Genomic DNA, 16,252 nt, shown 5'->3' on the forward strand with positions numbered 1-16,252 from the left:
TACAGCCTAAGATAGTATGCGATAATCTTTATTTACAGTCAGTTATAAATATAGTATGGGTATATGTTCCAGCAACAATGTCTCGCTTTTTATGGATTTTGCCAGAAATTATTTTTCGACAAAAATGTGTGGGTTAGTCACTTTAAGCTACCTGGTCTCGAAAAACCCGCTCAGATACCGAGACATTCACAACATAAAGCCAACAACAGAATGTAAAGTTTTACTGTTTAATATTGCACAGTATCTACTTTGGAAATATAACAATTAAATTACATATAAAATAACAATGACATGACTAATATACAAAATGTACAATACTTATGTAATATTTACAAGTAAAAATATGCATTCAACATTACTTAGGATTTTCCAAAAATACAAAAATAAACCCGGTGCATTCAAAATGCACAAAACAAGGTTTTTTTCCCCGATTTTCATGGAATTACACAGGGTTGCAAGAAAAATAAATATCTTGTGTTTACTCTACATGTTCTCAATACATGTACTAAGAATTAACTTGCATTGCAAAAAAGGCCCTGTATTGATCACCTGCATTAACAAGATAATCAATATTTTCCCCATTTTTCATGCAGATCAGATCAAAAATATGGTCCAAAAATGTTAACTTAGTTGTCTAAGATCTTAACTAAGTTGCCCTAAGATCTGACTAAGTGACCTTCCTGTTACTCCCAACCTTTAAACTTGACCCAGATTCACCAAAACAAACAGTCCTACCAAGCACATGTGTATCATGAAGATCAATTAAATAATGTGGCCTATAGATTATAAATAATTTTTTCTTGCATGCCTGACAGGATTTTCCTGTGTTTTTGCCAGTGCAGAAAAACCTCACCTTACACCAAGGGTGTCTCATGCTATAATTTATGAATGAATGCATAAATTAATATGCTACAATAATAAAGTAGCGCTTAAAAGAAAAGCATTCATTCTATTTTATTTCTTCTATTATTTGAAGATCACGGTATGCAAGGGAAAGAATCAGTCACTGGTGGACAGTGCGGATAGAAATATCTGACTTCAGGGTAAATGTTTCTGCAGTAACTCGGCACAGCCTCCTTACCACATAAACAATTACCCTCGAACCAGATATTTCAACATCAAACATGTCCAAGATTTTTTTCCGACTGGGCCAATACTGTTACCTATGGAGAGTTGATAGTTCAATTTTTTACAACACATGATGGATGACAACTGACAGTGCAATCATCTCTAAAGCTCGTCTTGAGCACTTTGCTCAAGTGAGCTGCAATATAGAGATTGTTTTTCACAAAGAAAAGTATGTCTCCAACCAGTTAACACCCCAACATTGTTAAATTCCATAAATTGGGCCATAACTCCAGTGAAGATCATTGAACCATAACAGTCCAACAATATATCTAATCTATCGTGAGGATTGGTGAAATTCAGCCCGATGGTATACAGCAGGTAGTGAAATATGACAATTCCAGGGCCTTAACTCTGCTGAAAATCACTGAACTGAAACATGCCAAGGATAATGCATAACTCGGCTTGGCACTGATAATCTGTACCTATTGTATAAGAGAAGTTAATATTACAAAAGTTGACAAATAAACTTTAAAAGGAACATAACACCCCTGAAAATAAATGAACCGGAATATGACCATGATATGCACAGCTTAGCTTGGCAATGATCACCTTTCTGAAGTTGGGTGCAATTCCTCATGCTGGAACTGGACCAGTTGCATATACAATGGTAAACTATCACAAATCATTGAATTCAGACATGCAAATAATGTGCAAAATTAGGCCTGGCACTGATCACTTCTGTAAGGTTTGGCGGAAATCCACCCAATAATATAAGAGAAGTGACCAAAACAACATAAAATTTGATGAGTCAAGGGCCATAACTCCACTGAAAATCAATGAACAGGAACATGACAACAATATGCACAACTAGAATTGGCTATAATCACTTTTAGGAAGTTTAGTGTAATTTCTCCCTGTGTTGTTGGAGCAGTTGCGCCGACAAGGCAAACTACAACAAATTAAGGGCCATAACTCCACTGAAAATTACTGAACTGGAATATGCCAATAATATGTACAACTAGGCTTGGCACTTATCACTTCTGTATGGTTTGGTGCAAATCCACCCAATATTATAAGAGAAGCGGCCAAAAAATCATAAAATTTGATGAATCAAGGGCCATAACTCCATTGAAAATCACCAAACCGGAACATGCCAATTATATGCACAACTAGGCTTAGTAATAATCACTTTTGTGAAGATTAATGTAAATCTGCCAAGTGAAGTCGGAGGAGTTGCGTGGACAAATTTTGTAACATACAGACTGACAAACAGCGCTAAATCAAGATGTCTCCCCCACTTCATGTTGGAGACATAATGAACTTAAGTTACCTAAATATAACGTTGATAAAAAAAAAATGTGTAATTTAAATGTACTGTGATCTTATTTTTGGTTCATAAAGTTTAACTGAAATTGCTTTCAAGTTTCACGAAAAATGTTTGACATGCAAGCTGTCTGATAATTTTTTTGTAAAATCTTAAATCATTTTAACATTCATACAGTTTGTACAACAGTTTACTGTAAGTGGTTTGAATTTCACTACCGGGTATACTTTAAAATCTACAATGGTTAACAGAGGTTGAAATGGAAAGAATGAGATTTTAAACTTTAATGTGATTAGGCCTAAAAAAAAAATTCTTTGTTTCCGGCAACATGCTCAAATAAATTAGGGTAGGTAGGTCGGAAAAAAATTCTTTTTTTTGAAATTTTCTTTATTTTAAGTGAGACTTTTCGGAAATTATTTTTATGTCAAAAAATGAATACAAATAAGGGGGTTATGCCTTTAGAGCATCAATAAGTTGATTTCTAACATCACTGACCATGTTTAAAGCACAGACACTTGGGGATCGGACCCCCACATACCCCATTCTCCTCCCCCCCTGGTTAAGTTTAGCCAACATTTTTTAGCATTTTACCATGTATTGAGCATAGGTGACAATCACTAAACGCATTTTGTAACATTTCAGCGTGTTTTTAAACAAGAGCTGTCCGTAAGACAGCCAAGCTCGACTATTCGAAATATTGTCACAGAAGCAGGAAATTATTACCCAAAATGTTAAATATCAAAAGAGTTTTAAGTTCGAAAGGGGACATAATTTGACCAAAATACATATCAGAGTTATGGGACTTGATGTTATCAACTAGTTTTATAACCCCGAAGAAACATGTTAAGTTTCAATTCAATATCTGCATTAGTTTTGGGGATAGTAACTTGCATGTTAAACTTTAACCAGAATTTTCTAAGTCCAAAAGGGGGCATAATTTGCTCAAAATACATGTTAAGAGTTATGGAACTTGACCCAGTGAGGTTGGTAATTGACCTTGAAAAAGAATAAATAAGTTTCAAAGCTATATGCCTTTTGGTAATAGCCGTATGTACTTGCACGCAAAACTTTAACCAGGATTTTCTAAGTCCAAAAGGGGGCATAATTTGCCCAAAATACATGTCAGAGTTATGGGACTTGGTGCTATCAACTAGTTTTATAACCCCGAAGACACATGTGAAGTTTCAATTTAATATCTGTAGTAGTTTTGGAGATAGTTACTTGCATGTAAAACTTTAACCAGAATTTTCTAAGTCCAAAAGGGGGTATAATTTGCCCAAAATACGTGTCAGAGTTATGGAACTTGACCCAGTGAGGTAGGTAATTGACCTAGAAAAAGAAAAAATAAGTTTCAAATCTATATGCCTTTTAGTAATAGCTGTATGTACTTGCAAGCAAAACTTTAACCAGAATTTTCCAAGTCCAAAAGGGGGCATAATTTGGCCAAAATACATGTCAGAGTTATGGGGCTTGACCCAGTGAGGTAGGTAATTGATCTAGAAAAAGAAAAAATAAGTTTCAAATCTATATGCCTTTTAGTAATAGCTGTATGTACTTGCACGCAAAACTTTAACCAGAATTTTCTAAGTCCAAAAGGGGGCATAATTTGGCCAAAATGAAGGTCAGAGTTATGGGACTTGGTGCTATCAACTAGTTTTATAACCCCGAAGACACATGTGAAGTTTCAATTCAATATCTGCATTAGTTTTGGAGATAGTAACTTGCAAGTAAAACTTTAACCAGAATTTTCTAAGTCCAAAAGGGGGCATAATTTGCTCAAAATACATGTCAGAGTTAAGGGACTTGACCCAGTGAGGTAGGTAATTGATCTAGAAAAAGAAAAAATAAGTTTCAAATCTATATGCCTTTTAGTAATAGCTGTATGTACTTGCACGCAAAACTTTAACCAGAATTTTCTAAGTCCAAAAGGGGGCATAATTTGGCCAAAATACATGTCAGAGTTATGGGGCTTGACCCAGTGAGGTAGGTAATTGATCTAGAAAAAGAAAAAATAAGTTTCAAATCTATATGCCTTTTAGTAATAGCTGTATGTACTTGCACGCAAAACTTTAACCAGAATTTTCTAAGTCCAAAAGGGGGCATAATTTGGCCAAAATGAAGGTCAGAGTTATGGGACTTGGTGCTATCAACTAGTTTTATAACCCCGAAGACACATGTAAAGTTTCAATTCAATATCTGCATTAGTTTTGGAGATAGTAACTTGCATGTAAAACTTTAACCAAAATTTTCTAAGTCCAAAAGGGGGCATAATTTGCTCAAAATACATGTCAGAGTTATGGGACTTGACCCAGAGAGGTTGGTAATTGACCTAGAAAAAGAATAAATAAGTTTCAAAGCTATATGCCTTTAAATGATAGCTGTATGTACTTGCATGCAAAAACTTAACCAAGGTGTGACGCCGACGCCAGGGTGAGTAGAATAGCTAGACTATTCTTCGAATAGTCGAGCTAAAAATGTATTTTTTTACCATCAATGCTCTCAATAATACAAGATATGAAACATCGCACGAACAATAGGAACACTTGCTTGCGCTGGACCCTCGCTTTGTGTAGCGCATGTCATAAACCGGGTACCAAAACAGATACTCTTACGGCTATGTTAAACCAGATCATCACTTCTTTATGTAAACAAACCTCGTGTAACACGTGCTGAAGCGATAATCCGGTATAATGTAGTCGAAACGGTATCAATTTTGGTACCCGGCAACAATATGCGCAGTTCAAAGCAGGGATCAATTCACAAGGAAGTGTTCCATAGAATTTAGATTGATTAATTTATATTATTTATTGATTTCTCGTCGGAATACAAATGACAGTTGTCGGGACCGGTGTCATTTGACAGAATGGTAACAGATCTGACGATTGATACCAGTGATTCATTGGTAGGGGTTCATTTAAAAGTTAAACTGGCTATTGTTTCCCTAGTGTTTGTGCGATGTTTCAAATCTTGTAATATTGAGAGCATTGATGGTAAAAATACATTTTTTAAAAATACGCTGAAATGTTACAAAATGCGCTTTATGATCGTCACCCATGCTCAATACATGGTAAAATGCTAAAATATATTGGCTAAACTTAACCAGGGGCGGAGGAGAATGGGGTGTGTGGAGGTCCAAACCCCAAGTGTCTGTGGTTTAAAGCGTAAAAAGTGAAGTTTTGCAACTTTCTGTTAAAAAGTTGAAAAAAATATTCTCCAAGACCATAAAAACATTTAGGGTAGGTCGGGATACCGGAAACAAATAATTTTCTTTTTATGCCTTATAAGTTTTTATAAAATTTGCACCACGCAATTTTCTGTAGCATTTATTGGTCCACATTTAAGAAGACTTTTAAGTTTAAACAATGTACATCAAGGTTTAAAAAAGAAATTGATCAGACAATTTCAAGCAGCTCTCCTTTAAATATAACATTGTAATGTAATACATGTATAATTTTTGAGAACATAATTTATGCACAGTGAAACTTAAATCTGTCAAATAACTTAAAGTGGCATGTCTCTAGGTATAAAAATATTCAAAAGAAATAATAACATCTATAAATTTATCATATGCAATTATTGCCCTTTAGTGAGGTTATGAAGATTTATCGACCTGAAAAAAAGAGATATAAATCGTGGGCACAGCCCAAGGTCGATTTCACTTTTTCAAGGTTGATAAATCCTGATATTGACCAAACCTAAAAGTCAACAATTGTTATAACATCATATCAAACATACTGAAGGTTAATTAGCCGCACTAAATTCAATTGCAATCGTTTGTAGCGGATGGTTATTTTTTTGTCCAAGTAAATTGTGTATGACGTCTCATTGTTTTGATGTCAAAGTGTCATGACAACACAGTTGTCAATACATGTTTTTGGCTCTGCCTTTGAGTCAATAGGACTTTTTATCATTAATCATGTCACCATGTTTAGACCAATGTAAAGGACTATAAATGCATATTTAATAACAATCAACCCCTTACCCTGCTAAAGTTCTATAATGAACTTGTCCATCTTTCAATCTGGGTAGTACCATTAACTGTTAAAAGGCCTGGGGTGTTTACCAAAAAGATACTGATTAAATGGCGAACAGTGAAGATCTTGATCAGACTGTCTGGATGTGCAGGCTGATCATGATCTACACTGGTCACAAAGGCAGAATCAGTCATGTCCAGCATGATAAGGGTTAAGTTTATATTTTTGAGTACATGCTTTTAAGTACAGATAAATTTCTTTCATTGATTTCCTTGTCTACTGCATGTATCTCTTTAAGATTGTTTGCAGACAACATACCGGTTTTGCAAATAAATTTATAATTAACCTTTAGCCTGCTGGCGGCAAGTGATTCTGCCTTTGCGGCTAGTGCAGACCAAGATCAGCATGCACATCCGTGCAGTCTGATCATGGTCTGCACTGTTTGCTATTCAGTCAGTAAATTTTCAGCGAACACCCCTTTTAACAGTTAATGGTTCTGTCCAAATTGATAGATGGACAAGTTCATTACAGAAATTTAGCAGGGTAAGGGTTAAATACTACCAAGACCTAACAGAGTAACTTCATTTTCAATTTCTATAAACAATATTACTAATTAACAAAGCTACTTCATAAATTTTGTAAAAACTTTATATAAACATGGAGGCGTGTCCCTTTAAAACAAATTTCGAGAATGTGCACGTTGCTATGAAGTATAACAAGAAGCGTGTATATAATTTTCTCAGGATACTGTTTACATTTTGCTATGGCACAATTTCAATGGACACAACCTTCTGTCACACCCAGTAACTGCTACTTCTGTTATGTCTGTATCGTTGTTCACCTGACCCATACTGCAAATATAATATCATACATTTATAGTAACAGTTATTATAATATCTCAATTTTCTCAGCTAAAAAAAACAACAAAATCAGACAAAACAACCAGTAACACTAACTGTGAAGTCATTTAAATTAGTGGGCATGAAATTTCATGGTTTTTACCAAAACAGCAATCAGCTGAGGATTTCAAGCTTTGGACATACCACGAATAGACATAATTATGAAATTTTCATCAAGATTTAATTTCATGTATTGATGTAACCACAAAAAACTTTAAAAATTAATCCCTGATGAATGTTAATGATTTCTCAGTATGCCGAAACTGCAAAGAGATTAGAGCTATCACTGAATCAGATTACTACCCCTGTGACACTGATTTGTCAGAGAATCTTTGCCATGCTTGGAACATTAGTAACCCTGAAAAAAACTCTGTAAGCTTACATAGTTTTTTGTTTGTTTCTGGTTTAGAGCTGTTTTCAAACAGTATTTCAGTTATGTAAAACTGGGCAGTCAACCTGAACCAGTGTTCCTTGATTCCGTACCAGTACAAGCCTGTTTTCTACAAGTAACCACCAATTTCCCATGATTTAACAGTGGATGATGAATGATTTCATACGCAATGTCTTTTTTCAAATGGTCATGGAAAACATACACCTCGCTCGGGGATCGAACTCCAGACCCTGGGATCGGTAGGTCTGAGCTTTCCCTATTGAGCTAAGTGGGTGGGCATGTGAGCTAATTAGAAGAGAAGACAATCATGTTAAAAAATCAGTACAAACTAGAGATGCTTTTGAGAAAAGCGCATGTCTCCCACAACTGCCCCTATGAAAAATGTCTAGTTTCTCTAGATGGTTTAGACGAGTGGATCCAATTAGATGGTCTGGATGAGTGGATCCAATCAGTAATTCAAGGGCCATAAATCAAAAGTGCCTAGGCGGATTTGGCTAGTTACCAAACTTGGCTAAGTTCTTATGGCCAAACACATTTTGTTCAAGTTTGGTGAAAATCGGATGAGAAATGTTCGACTTAGAGAGCGGACAAGAGTAAAAAGGCAGATTTTTCGGTAATTCAAGGGCCGTAACTCCAAAATGCCTATACCGATTTGGCTAGTTATCGAACTTGGCCGAGGTCTCATGGTCAAACACATTTTATTTAAGTTTGGTGAAGATCGGATGAGAAATGTTCGACTTAGAGTGTGGACAAGAGAAAAAAGGCCAATTTTTCGATAATTCAAGGGCCGCAACCCCCAAATCCATGGACCGATTTGACTAGTTATCGAACTTGGCCGAGGTCTCATGGTCAAATGCAATTTGTTCAAGTTTGGTGAAGACTGGATGAGAAATGTTTGAATTAGAGTGCGGACAAGAGTAAAAAGGCTGATTCTTGGTAATTCAAGGGCCATAACTCCAAGACACCTGGACCGATTTGGCTAGTTATCGAACTTGGCCGAGGTCTTATGGTCAAACACATTTTGTTTAAGTTTGGTGAAAATCGGATGAGAAATGTTCGACTTAGAGTGCAGACAAGCTTTGTGACAGACACACACACACACACATACACACACTTACATGTAAACGCTACCAATTGGGGATTTAAGCTATAAACCTACCAACTGGGAACTTCTTTATTTCTGCAGCTACAGTCATCATATTTCTATCAACTCTTATTCTTATTATTTTTAAATTATCTGAGGCTTTAGATTAAAGCTATCTTCAATTGTTAAGCAATGAGTTTTTCCACATTCAAAACGGGGAAATGTGTAACAAACCGCGTGTTTGTGTATCAACGAAATGTGGAACTGTGTTTCAACAAAACGGGGAATTAGTGCAAAGACTAAATGAGGTACAAGTGTATAACTAAACCGGTGCGTGTGTATAGTTGAAACGAGGAACTAGCTAGTAAATATGGGATATGAACTGGTCCAAAACTCTCAATAACCACATCTTGCAGTTTAAAAGCGCATCATGCGGTTTATAAAGCGCATCTTGCGGTGCCTAAAACGCAAGATGAGCTGGAACAGTTTTGAACCGTTTGTGCATGAAATACTAACCCGCATCATGCGGTTTACCCGGCTTTAACCGGATGCAGTATAGTACGGTAGGGTTTTGTTTTTCTATCAACCAATGAGAAAGCTCGTTATTCATTTGAGCGCGATTTGCGAAAGACTGAACAAAAAAAAACAAAAGCAGCCAGCTAATATCAAATAATGACAAATCAAAGTAATGGACATCGGAAACTTCCTTGAGCGAGTTCAAGTTGTATGGGATCGATTAATAGGTCACTAGAAGTGTCATAGTCTCAAGATGCTTTAGAAATGTCAACAGAATGACTGTATCCCAGATTAGTCCAAATAAATTGTACTCGCGAGTTGAATATCGTTATACTTTTTTGACTGGTCGATATACCCATCCTCTAGGTAGACAGCGTGAAATATTAAAATGTAAAATCAGTCTACCCGAGGTCTCATTATTTAGACTAATCCCGGATGTGCAAACATTTTGACCGACTTGTCAGAAGCCATGGAAGTAGTACAAGAGTTAAAAAGGTTTGTAGATTATAATTGTTTTTTTCTGTCAAACTGAATACATGGTGACTAGTAAGAAACCCCCTCAAAAATGCCCATCCCTATCCACAAGTGGCTACCTCTAGACCCAGAATCTAGAGGTCCGGTTTCTGGACCTCCAAACAACCCGTACTGGGCAGGCTAGAGGTCTGGTAATCAATATTCATGTACTATTATAAACTGTAATACAGTACCAGCGTATAAGGTACATAATTGCTGGTAAGGTAATTGCTGCTAAAAGTTATGATTAGTTGTCATAAAGTTGCCTTTATTACGTTTATTTTTGTAAATATTTTATGTATAATTAGCTCTCACTCGAGTTCGATACATATTGAATATGAAATTTTAACAGCGATTTCCGGTAGACACTTTTTTTTTTTCCTCTCACTGTTATGCGTTTTGAAAAAGTAGCTAAAAATCCTGTATGACAATGGGAAAATCGGAGTCTTCTATGACAAAGAGTTATCACCTGCAAAGGCCGTGCAGTCAAAGCTCAAATTATGATGTCAAAGAAGTAATCTTGAAAGGTCATGAGTGTGTTCCTGAGGCAAATAGTACCAAATGACCCATGCTGAATTTGCCCGAGTTAAACAGCACTTATTTGATAGTTTGAGTACCTTAAAGAAGATTGTTTAATTTATTACATGCTGGGACAGCTAATGTTAACTTAAGAATTTAAAAGGTGTATTGGCACTGAGGCTTCATCCTTTTTACAGGAGGTGCAAAATTGTTGCACAAATTCTTGCACTAAAAGGTCCACGCATACAAATATACATGCACGTACGCACGCACGAACACGCAAACCAAAGCAAGACGGTGCCCAACTAGTTTGTTCTTTGTGCCCACTTGTTTTATTTTTTGTTTACCGCTTTGTTAATGTGTTTCTTGATTATTAGATCCTAAAGTGTGAGGTTGTTCACTGTTCAAGGTTTCTGACCATTTCTAAACGATGTTCCCATTTTCAGCGTGCCTTTTGTCCGTAGAGGTTTATATGTTATGTATATGTATATTGTATTGTGGTGTGCACTGGTATACCGACTCCACGTTTAGATACTGAATTAATTTTAGATATTATTAAACATTTTAATTTGAACATTTGGTAAATTTCGTTTAATTCTGGACCAAAGGAGTAACAACGACTAAGCCGTTTTAACTGCCACGTTTTCACCAACAGGCGTAAGAGAATCCAAAGCTAGGCGTAAACAGGCGTAACCTGGTTATAACAATGAGTACAAGTTGTCAAACAATACATATTTCTAAAGTAGAAATCAATATATTTTGCTAGAATGTGTTTTGTATAATAATTTATCTGAAAAATCTTAAGCCGTATTTTTATATATAAAAAAAAAAATGAACATACACAAATCAACTGAATTGAAAAAATCTGAAAACATAACTTAGGTCATTAAAAATATATCGCGACGTTGAAAACAAAGTCTTATGTTTTATTGTTTAACCCACGATGAGTAGTCTCAATTCAAATTTCATATTTTTTCTTTGTAATTGCACTTCTAACGTACTAGAACTAAAATACATGGTCTCCTGTCACAACTTTGCATTTGTTACGAAAACTTTTGTGAGACTAAATACTAAAACAGCGAAAATATCTGACACAGCGAGGTTTTTTTCTCATGAATGTACCCTTTATAAGCATATATCCGCCATTGACAATCATTTTCGGAATGTGTTGATAACTGTCAAGTTTTTAACTCTGTATCCGGGATCATTAATTCTTTTTGTTGACTTCATTGAAAACAGAATCCGGGATCATTAACTCTTTTTGTTCACTTCACTGAAAACAGAAATTTTGTAAACGCATCTACCCACTCGGTTGCAAACGACCTTTAGAACATATTTTATTTTGTTTTCCCCATACAAATCACAATATTTTACTGACGTATGTAATTTAGAAATATTATATATTTACGGATAAACGCTGAATAGAATCTCTATTTTGCAAATGCGTCTACCCGGATGAAATTTTATTAATTTTAATTCATATTTACCAGTTTCTATAGCCTAAGTGTCTTGCAAACTATTCAAAGCCTGCAATAGCTGTATCATGTAATGGATCTTGAGTATACATGCAATATGAGATGTTGATATAAACAAGCAAATTCGATGAATTGGTATCCCCCGCCGAAAGGGTTTGTGGTGAGGAATGGCAAAAAAATATATCCGGCAAAAAGTTAAGGATGTTAATAAGAAGCAAATAATTTCATTAGTCAAAATCAATTTAACAGAAAACAAATGTTTAATTAAAGAGTACATAATAAATGTATGATACTTTGATCCTGACTAAAGAATTTATTTTGAATGGGATATGCTTACTGTAATAAGCTTACCCGTCCCTAGATTTGCCGCCTAATGCCACTCTTTGCCACTTCTTTCCATGGTAAAAGGGTGGCACTTGGTGGAAATAGCTGGCATTAGCTGGCGTTTGGTGTACAATTCAACTCTTTTTTCCAGCAAGTGGTAAATTTGCCACTAAAAGCCACTTTATTTTGGTGACATTAGGTGTAAATTTGAACATAGTTTTTCTTTATGGTGGCAGAAAGGTGGAAATTGGTGGAAAGTAGAACATAGTTTTTTTTCATGGTGTAAACTGAGCGGCGTTTAGTGGAAAATAGGGACTTAGAAAATTTTCTTGGTGGCAAATAGGTGAAAAAAAAACTTAGAAATTTTTGTGATGTTTGATTTAGAAGCAAACTGTAAGACATTGGATTACCCTTGGCAAAATCTTTACATGGACTTGGGTTGGAATCAAGGTGTAATGGACACTAAATGTCAAACTTCAGGCCTAACTGACACGGACCCTGACTTTGCTAAAACCCCACATTGACAACAGCTCATAGAACACAAAAATGCCCCCCTTAATGCATTCATTAACTGTACAAGAAACAGAAATCATCTGTTCACTGTGCACTGGACGTCTCATGTACTGACCTCAAATCAATAATTATGGATCATTTACCAGTCATAAGTGACTTCTGTATCAAATGTGATCTTAGACCAAAGCATTCTCTAGTTATTGGGCAAAAAAAGTTCTAGTGTTCTGGGTCAATGTGACCTAGACCTTTGATCAACTGACCTCAAAATCAATAGGGGTCGTCTGCTGGTCATGATCAATGTCCCTATTTATTTTCATGATCATAGGTCTAAGAGTTCTCAAATAAACATCCGGAAACAGCTTAACTGTTTCAGCTCACTGTGACCTTGAGCTTTGACCTACTGAACTCATAATCTATCTCATAGGGGATATCTGCTAGTTTTGATCAACCTTCCCATTCACTTTCATGATCCTAAGCCCAAGAGCACTAGAGTTAAAATCTGGAAACTGTTTAACTGTTCAAGGTCACTGTGACCTTGACCTTTGACCTACTGGCCTCCAAGTCAACAGGGGTTACTGCTGGTCATGACGAACCTCCATATAAAGTTTCATGATCTTAGGCCCAAGTGTTCTTGAGTTACCATCCGGAAACCGATTGTTCTACATACCAAACGACCAACAGACTGACAGACGGACTGACCGACATCAGCAAAACAGTATCACGTACCCAGGCTCCTTCAAAGGGTTTCGTTAAAATGAGAATAAGTCTACGCTGACTCCAGCTGGACAAAAATAATATTCAGAGTGGTGTATTATACAGAAAATTTGAATTTTGGTTATTTTGTGAGACAGAATATTTATTAATATTATATTCAATGTAAATATTAATAAGTCACTTTTTCAATCAACAATTCTGAAATACAGAAAATGGTGGAAAATAGGTGGCAACTAGTGGAAATTGGCTGTACTGGCTGAATCTGAAAAGATCATTTTTGAATGTGTCTGCAGTGTATTATTTCTGCATGAGTGAAAGTTGGTTAAAGATAAGATTAATGATAGATCAAGTTACAAGCTCCCACACTAATGTATAGAAACAACCCCAGGTGGAATTTGGGTCAGTTAAGATATATACATGCAGGCAAACATCAGGTCAGATGCAAAGAAATAGTTCTTGCCTTTTCTCTTCATTGATTGAAAAAAAAAGAAGTGTATATAAAAAGGATGTTTTTACAATAGTTTTCAACTTAAGTATCTGACACCTTCTTTAGCTGACCAAAAAAGTGTATGTGTGGAATCAATTTATCTGTGTAGTAATACCAAAATTTGAAATCTGGCATTTGATGAGTCAGTCAGGGAGAAAATGGAAACACATTGTGAGAGGTAACAATATTATACTGTTTTTTTTTTTGTTTTTTTTTTTAAATTATTACTGTCTTTAACATTGTCTTATACTTACTCTTAACAAATACTTGAATTTGAAACAACATTTACAAAACTGCTTGAAATTAAAATCAACCAATCTCCTTTTAGGAAGCTTGGCAGATGGATTATTAATCCAAGATATATTTTTTGGTATATAGCTCAATTATGTTTATAACACTGCTGGTAAAATTGTATCAATGTAATTATTTACACTGTTGATTAGCACTTAGGATACAATATGCAACTTTTCATACCAGGAACCTTCTGTGAAAAAATGCAACTTTGTGAAATGATCTGCCTGCCTGGCTGTATAATTATACCTGAGCAGCATACAGCTTATTACTGCATAAAAGAAACATATCAAGATAATTCTGAATCAGGTAAATATTTTATGTTTTTACAAAAGCTTATGTTTAAATAACCCTTAAATTTTAAAGAAATACATCAATTAATAGAATTTCCTGGCATATTATATGATAAATATTAATTATAAATTTGATGAAAAACCCAAGTGCCATTATTATCTTTTGTCAAAGGTAGAGGGATATTATTTTTGGTGTTGTCCTTTCTATTTCATTTGTCCATCAGATTAATTGAAAATGCTTGTAATTGGAAAAATATTATAGCAGCTTTGTCTATAGAATCACAAAACTTCATGTAATTATTATAAGCTTATTAACACTGCTCAATTATTTACCTTGATTTGGTAAAAATAGGGATTTCTCCTGTATTAATTGAATAGAAAGTTTTCTACAAAGTAGATTTTGATGAAACTTCTTACAGTTTTAATAAAGATGTGGCATATCATTTGACATAGATTAAGTTTGTAGAGTTTGTTGTTATGTCAGTTAGTTCAGTCTTTTGATTTCATATTTCCGAGAGGAAATTTACAATTTTCTGCAAAATTATTAAGAATGTTAGAAAAATATATTTATTAATAGATATATGGTTTGCTGTTACAGATTGTGTGCTGGGAAAATGGCCTTGCATCCAAAGGAGTGAAATTTGGAGAGTCATTTGCCATCAACTTAAGCCATCCTGGAATATGAAAAAATGAGATTGCATCGACAGCATCCTGATCCTCGTGTTCAGATCTTTTGTGATTTCTTGTGAAGGGTCTTTGATTTTTGCATTAAAATAAAAAAACATATTAATATAATTTGATTTTTGCTTACTACTGATTTTTTTTCAGATTTAGCAGGTGCAGCCAATTTCCACTAATTGCCATCTATTGCCAGCTATTTGGTGGCATTTAGTGGAAAATAGGACTGCCACCATAGTGGCGTTTGCTGAAATTTTGTCCACTTACTGCCACCTATTGGAGATTGGTGGAAATAAGTGGCGTTAAGTGGAAAATAGATTTTACACCATAATGGTGGCATTTTAGTGGTATTTTGTCTAAATACTCCACTTACTGCCACCATGAAGGTGGCTATTGGTGGAATTAAGTGGCAAACAAATTTTCCACCATAATGGTGGCATAATGGTGTAAAACTGTCTAAATACTCCACTTATTGCCACCTAAAGGTGTACACAAGTGGAAAAAGGTGGAATTTAGTGGAAAACAGGTTTGCCACTGTCCTGTTCATTTTTTCACCATTTTGGTGGCATTTTAGGTGGCATTTTGGTGGAAAATTGTCTAAATACTCCACCATTGAAAAGGGTGGCATTATAGTGGCAAATCTAGGGACGGGTAGCTTTTAAAATTAAATGCAGTTAATTGAAATATGAGCTTGAAGTTTAACTGGAACGAAATATTGTCTTTGAGTGGTTTGGCACCAGGTGTTGTTGTTTAACATGTACATTTGAACTTAAAAAAACAGATGTCCTTATGAGAACACTGGTAAGATATCTTGAACATGACTGAGGGCAAGGCTTGTGCAGTCACAACTTAACATGTTGAAGGTTTGAACATTTAAAAAAACAACAACAAGGAATGGAAATATATATATGTATATATATTTATTTTTTAAGGGTGTGGGGGTGCGGGGGAACGGGAGAGGAAACAAAATTTCACATGTTGATTATAAATATTGATGGAAAATTCAAAATGAAAAACAAGAGGGTCATGATGACCCTGGATCGCTCACCAGAGTAATATGAGCTACATGTTTCTAATGTCAAACTGATGATTTTTAGAAATTTTTTGGAAGATTTTCCGATGTACAATCAAGTAACCCCTGGGGCGGGGCCAATTTTACCCCGGGGGTCATGATTTGAACAAAGTTTGT

The 16,252-nt window shown here is 35.3% G+C and overlaps 1 protein-coding gene and 1 long non-coding RNA gene across 3 annotated transcripts in view; one reads left to right on the top strand and one right to left on the bottom strand.

Moving 5' to 3' along the window:
• Positions 1-213: 213 nt before the first annotated feature.
• The window catches only part of LOC123537167 (BTB/POZ domain-containing protein KCTD3-like), a 79,429-nt gene continuing 63,390 nt past the window's right edge, over positions 214-16,252 (bottom strand). For both annotated transcript variants that reach the window (XM_045320768.2, XM_045320778.2), the window contains exon 19: positions 214-7,217. In XM_045320768.2, coding sequence (XP_045176703.2) covers positions 7,161-7,217 — 57 coding nt within the window. In that variant the 3' untranslated portion in view covers positions 214-7,160. The remainder of the gene's footprint in view (positions 7,218-16,252) is intronic.
• LOC128558541 (uncharacterized) lies at positions 12,167-15,722 on the top strand. Its single transcript, XR_008371693.1, has 3 exons — positions 12,167-13,979; positions 14,279-14,401; positions 14,984-15,722. It is a non-coding gene; the product is annotated as an uncharacterized LOC128558541 (long non-coding RNA).

This window comes from Mercenaria mercenaria, chromosome 1, assembly GCF_021730395.1.
Source record: "Mercenaria mercenaria strain notata chromosome 1, MADL_Memer_1, whole genome shotgun sequence".
Lineage (NCBI taxonomy): Eukaryota > Metazoa > Mollusca > Bivalvia > Venerida > Veneridae > Mercenaria > Mercenaria mercenaria.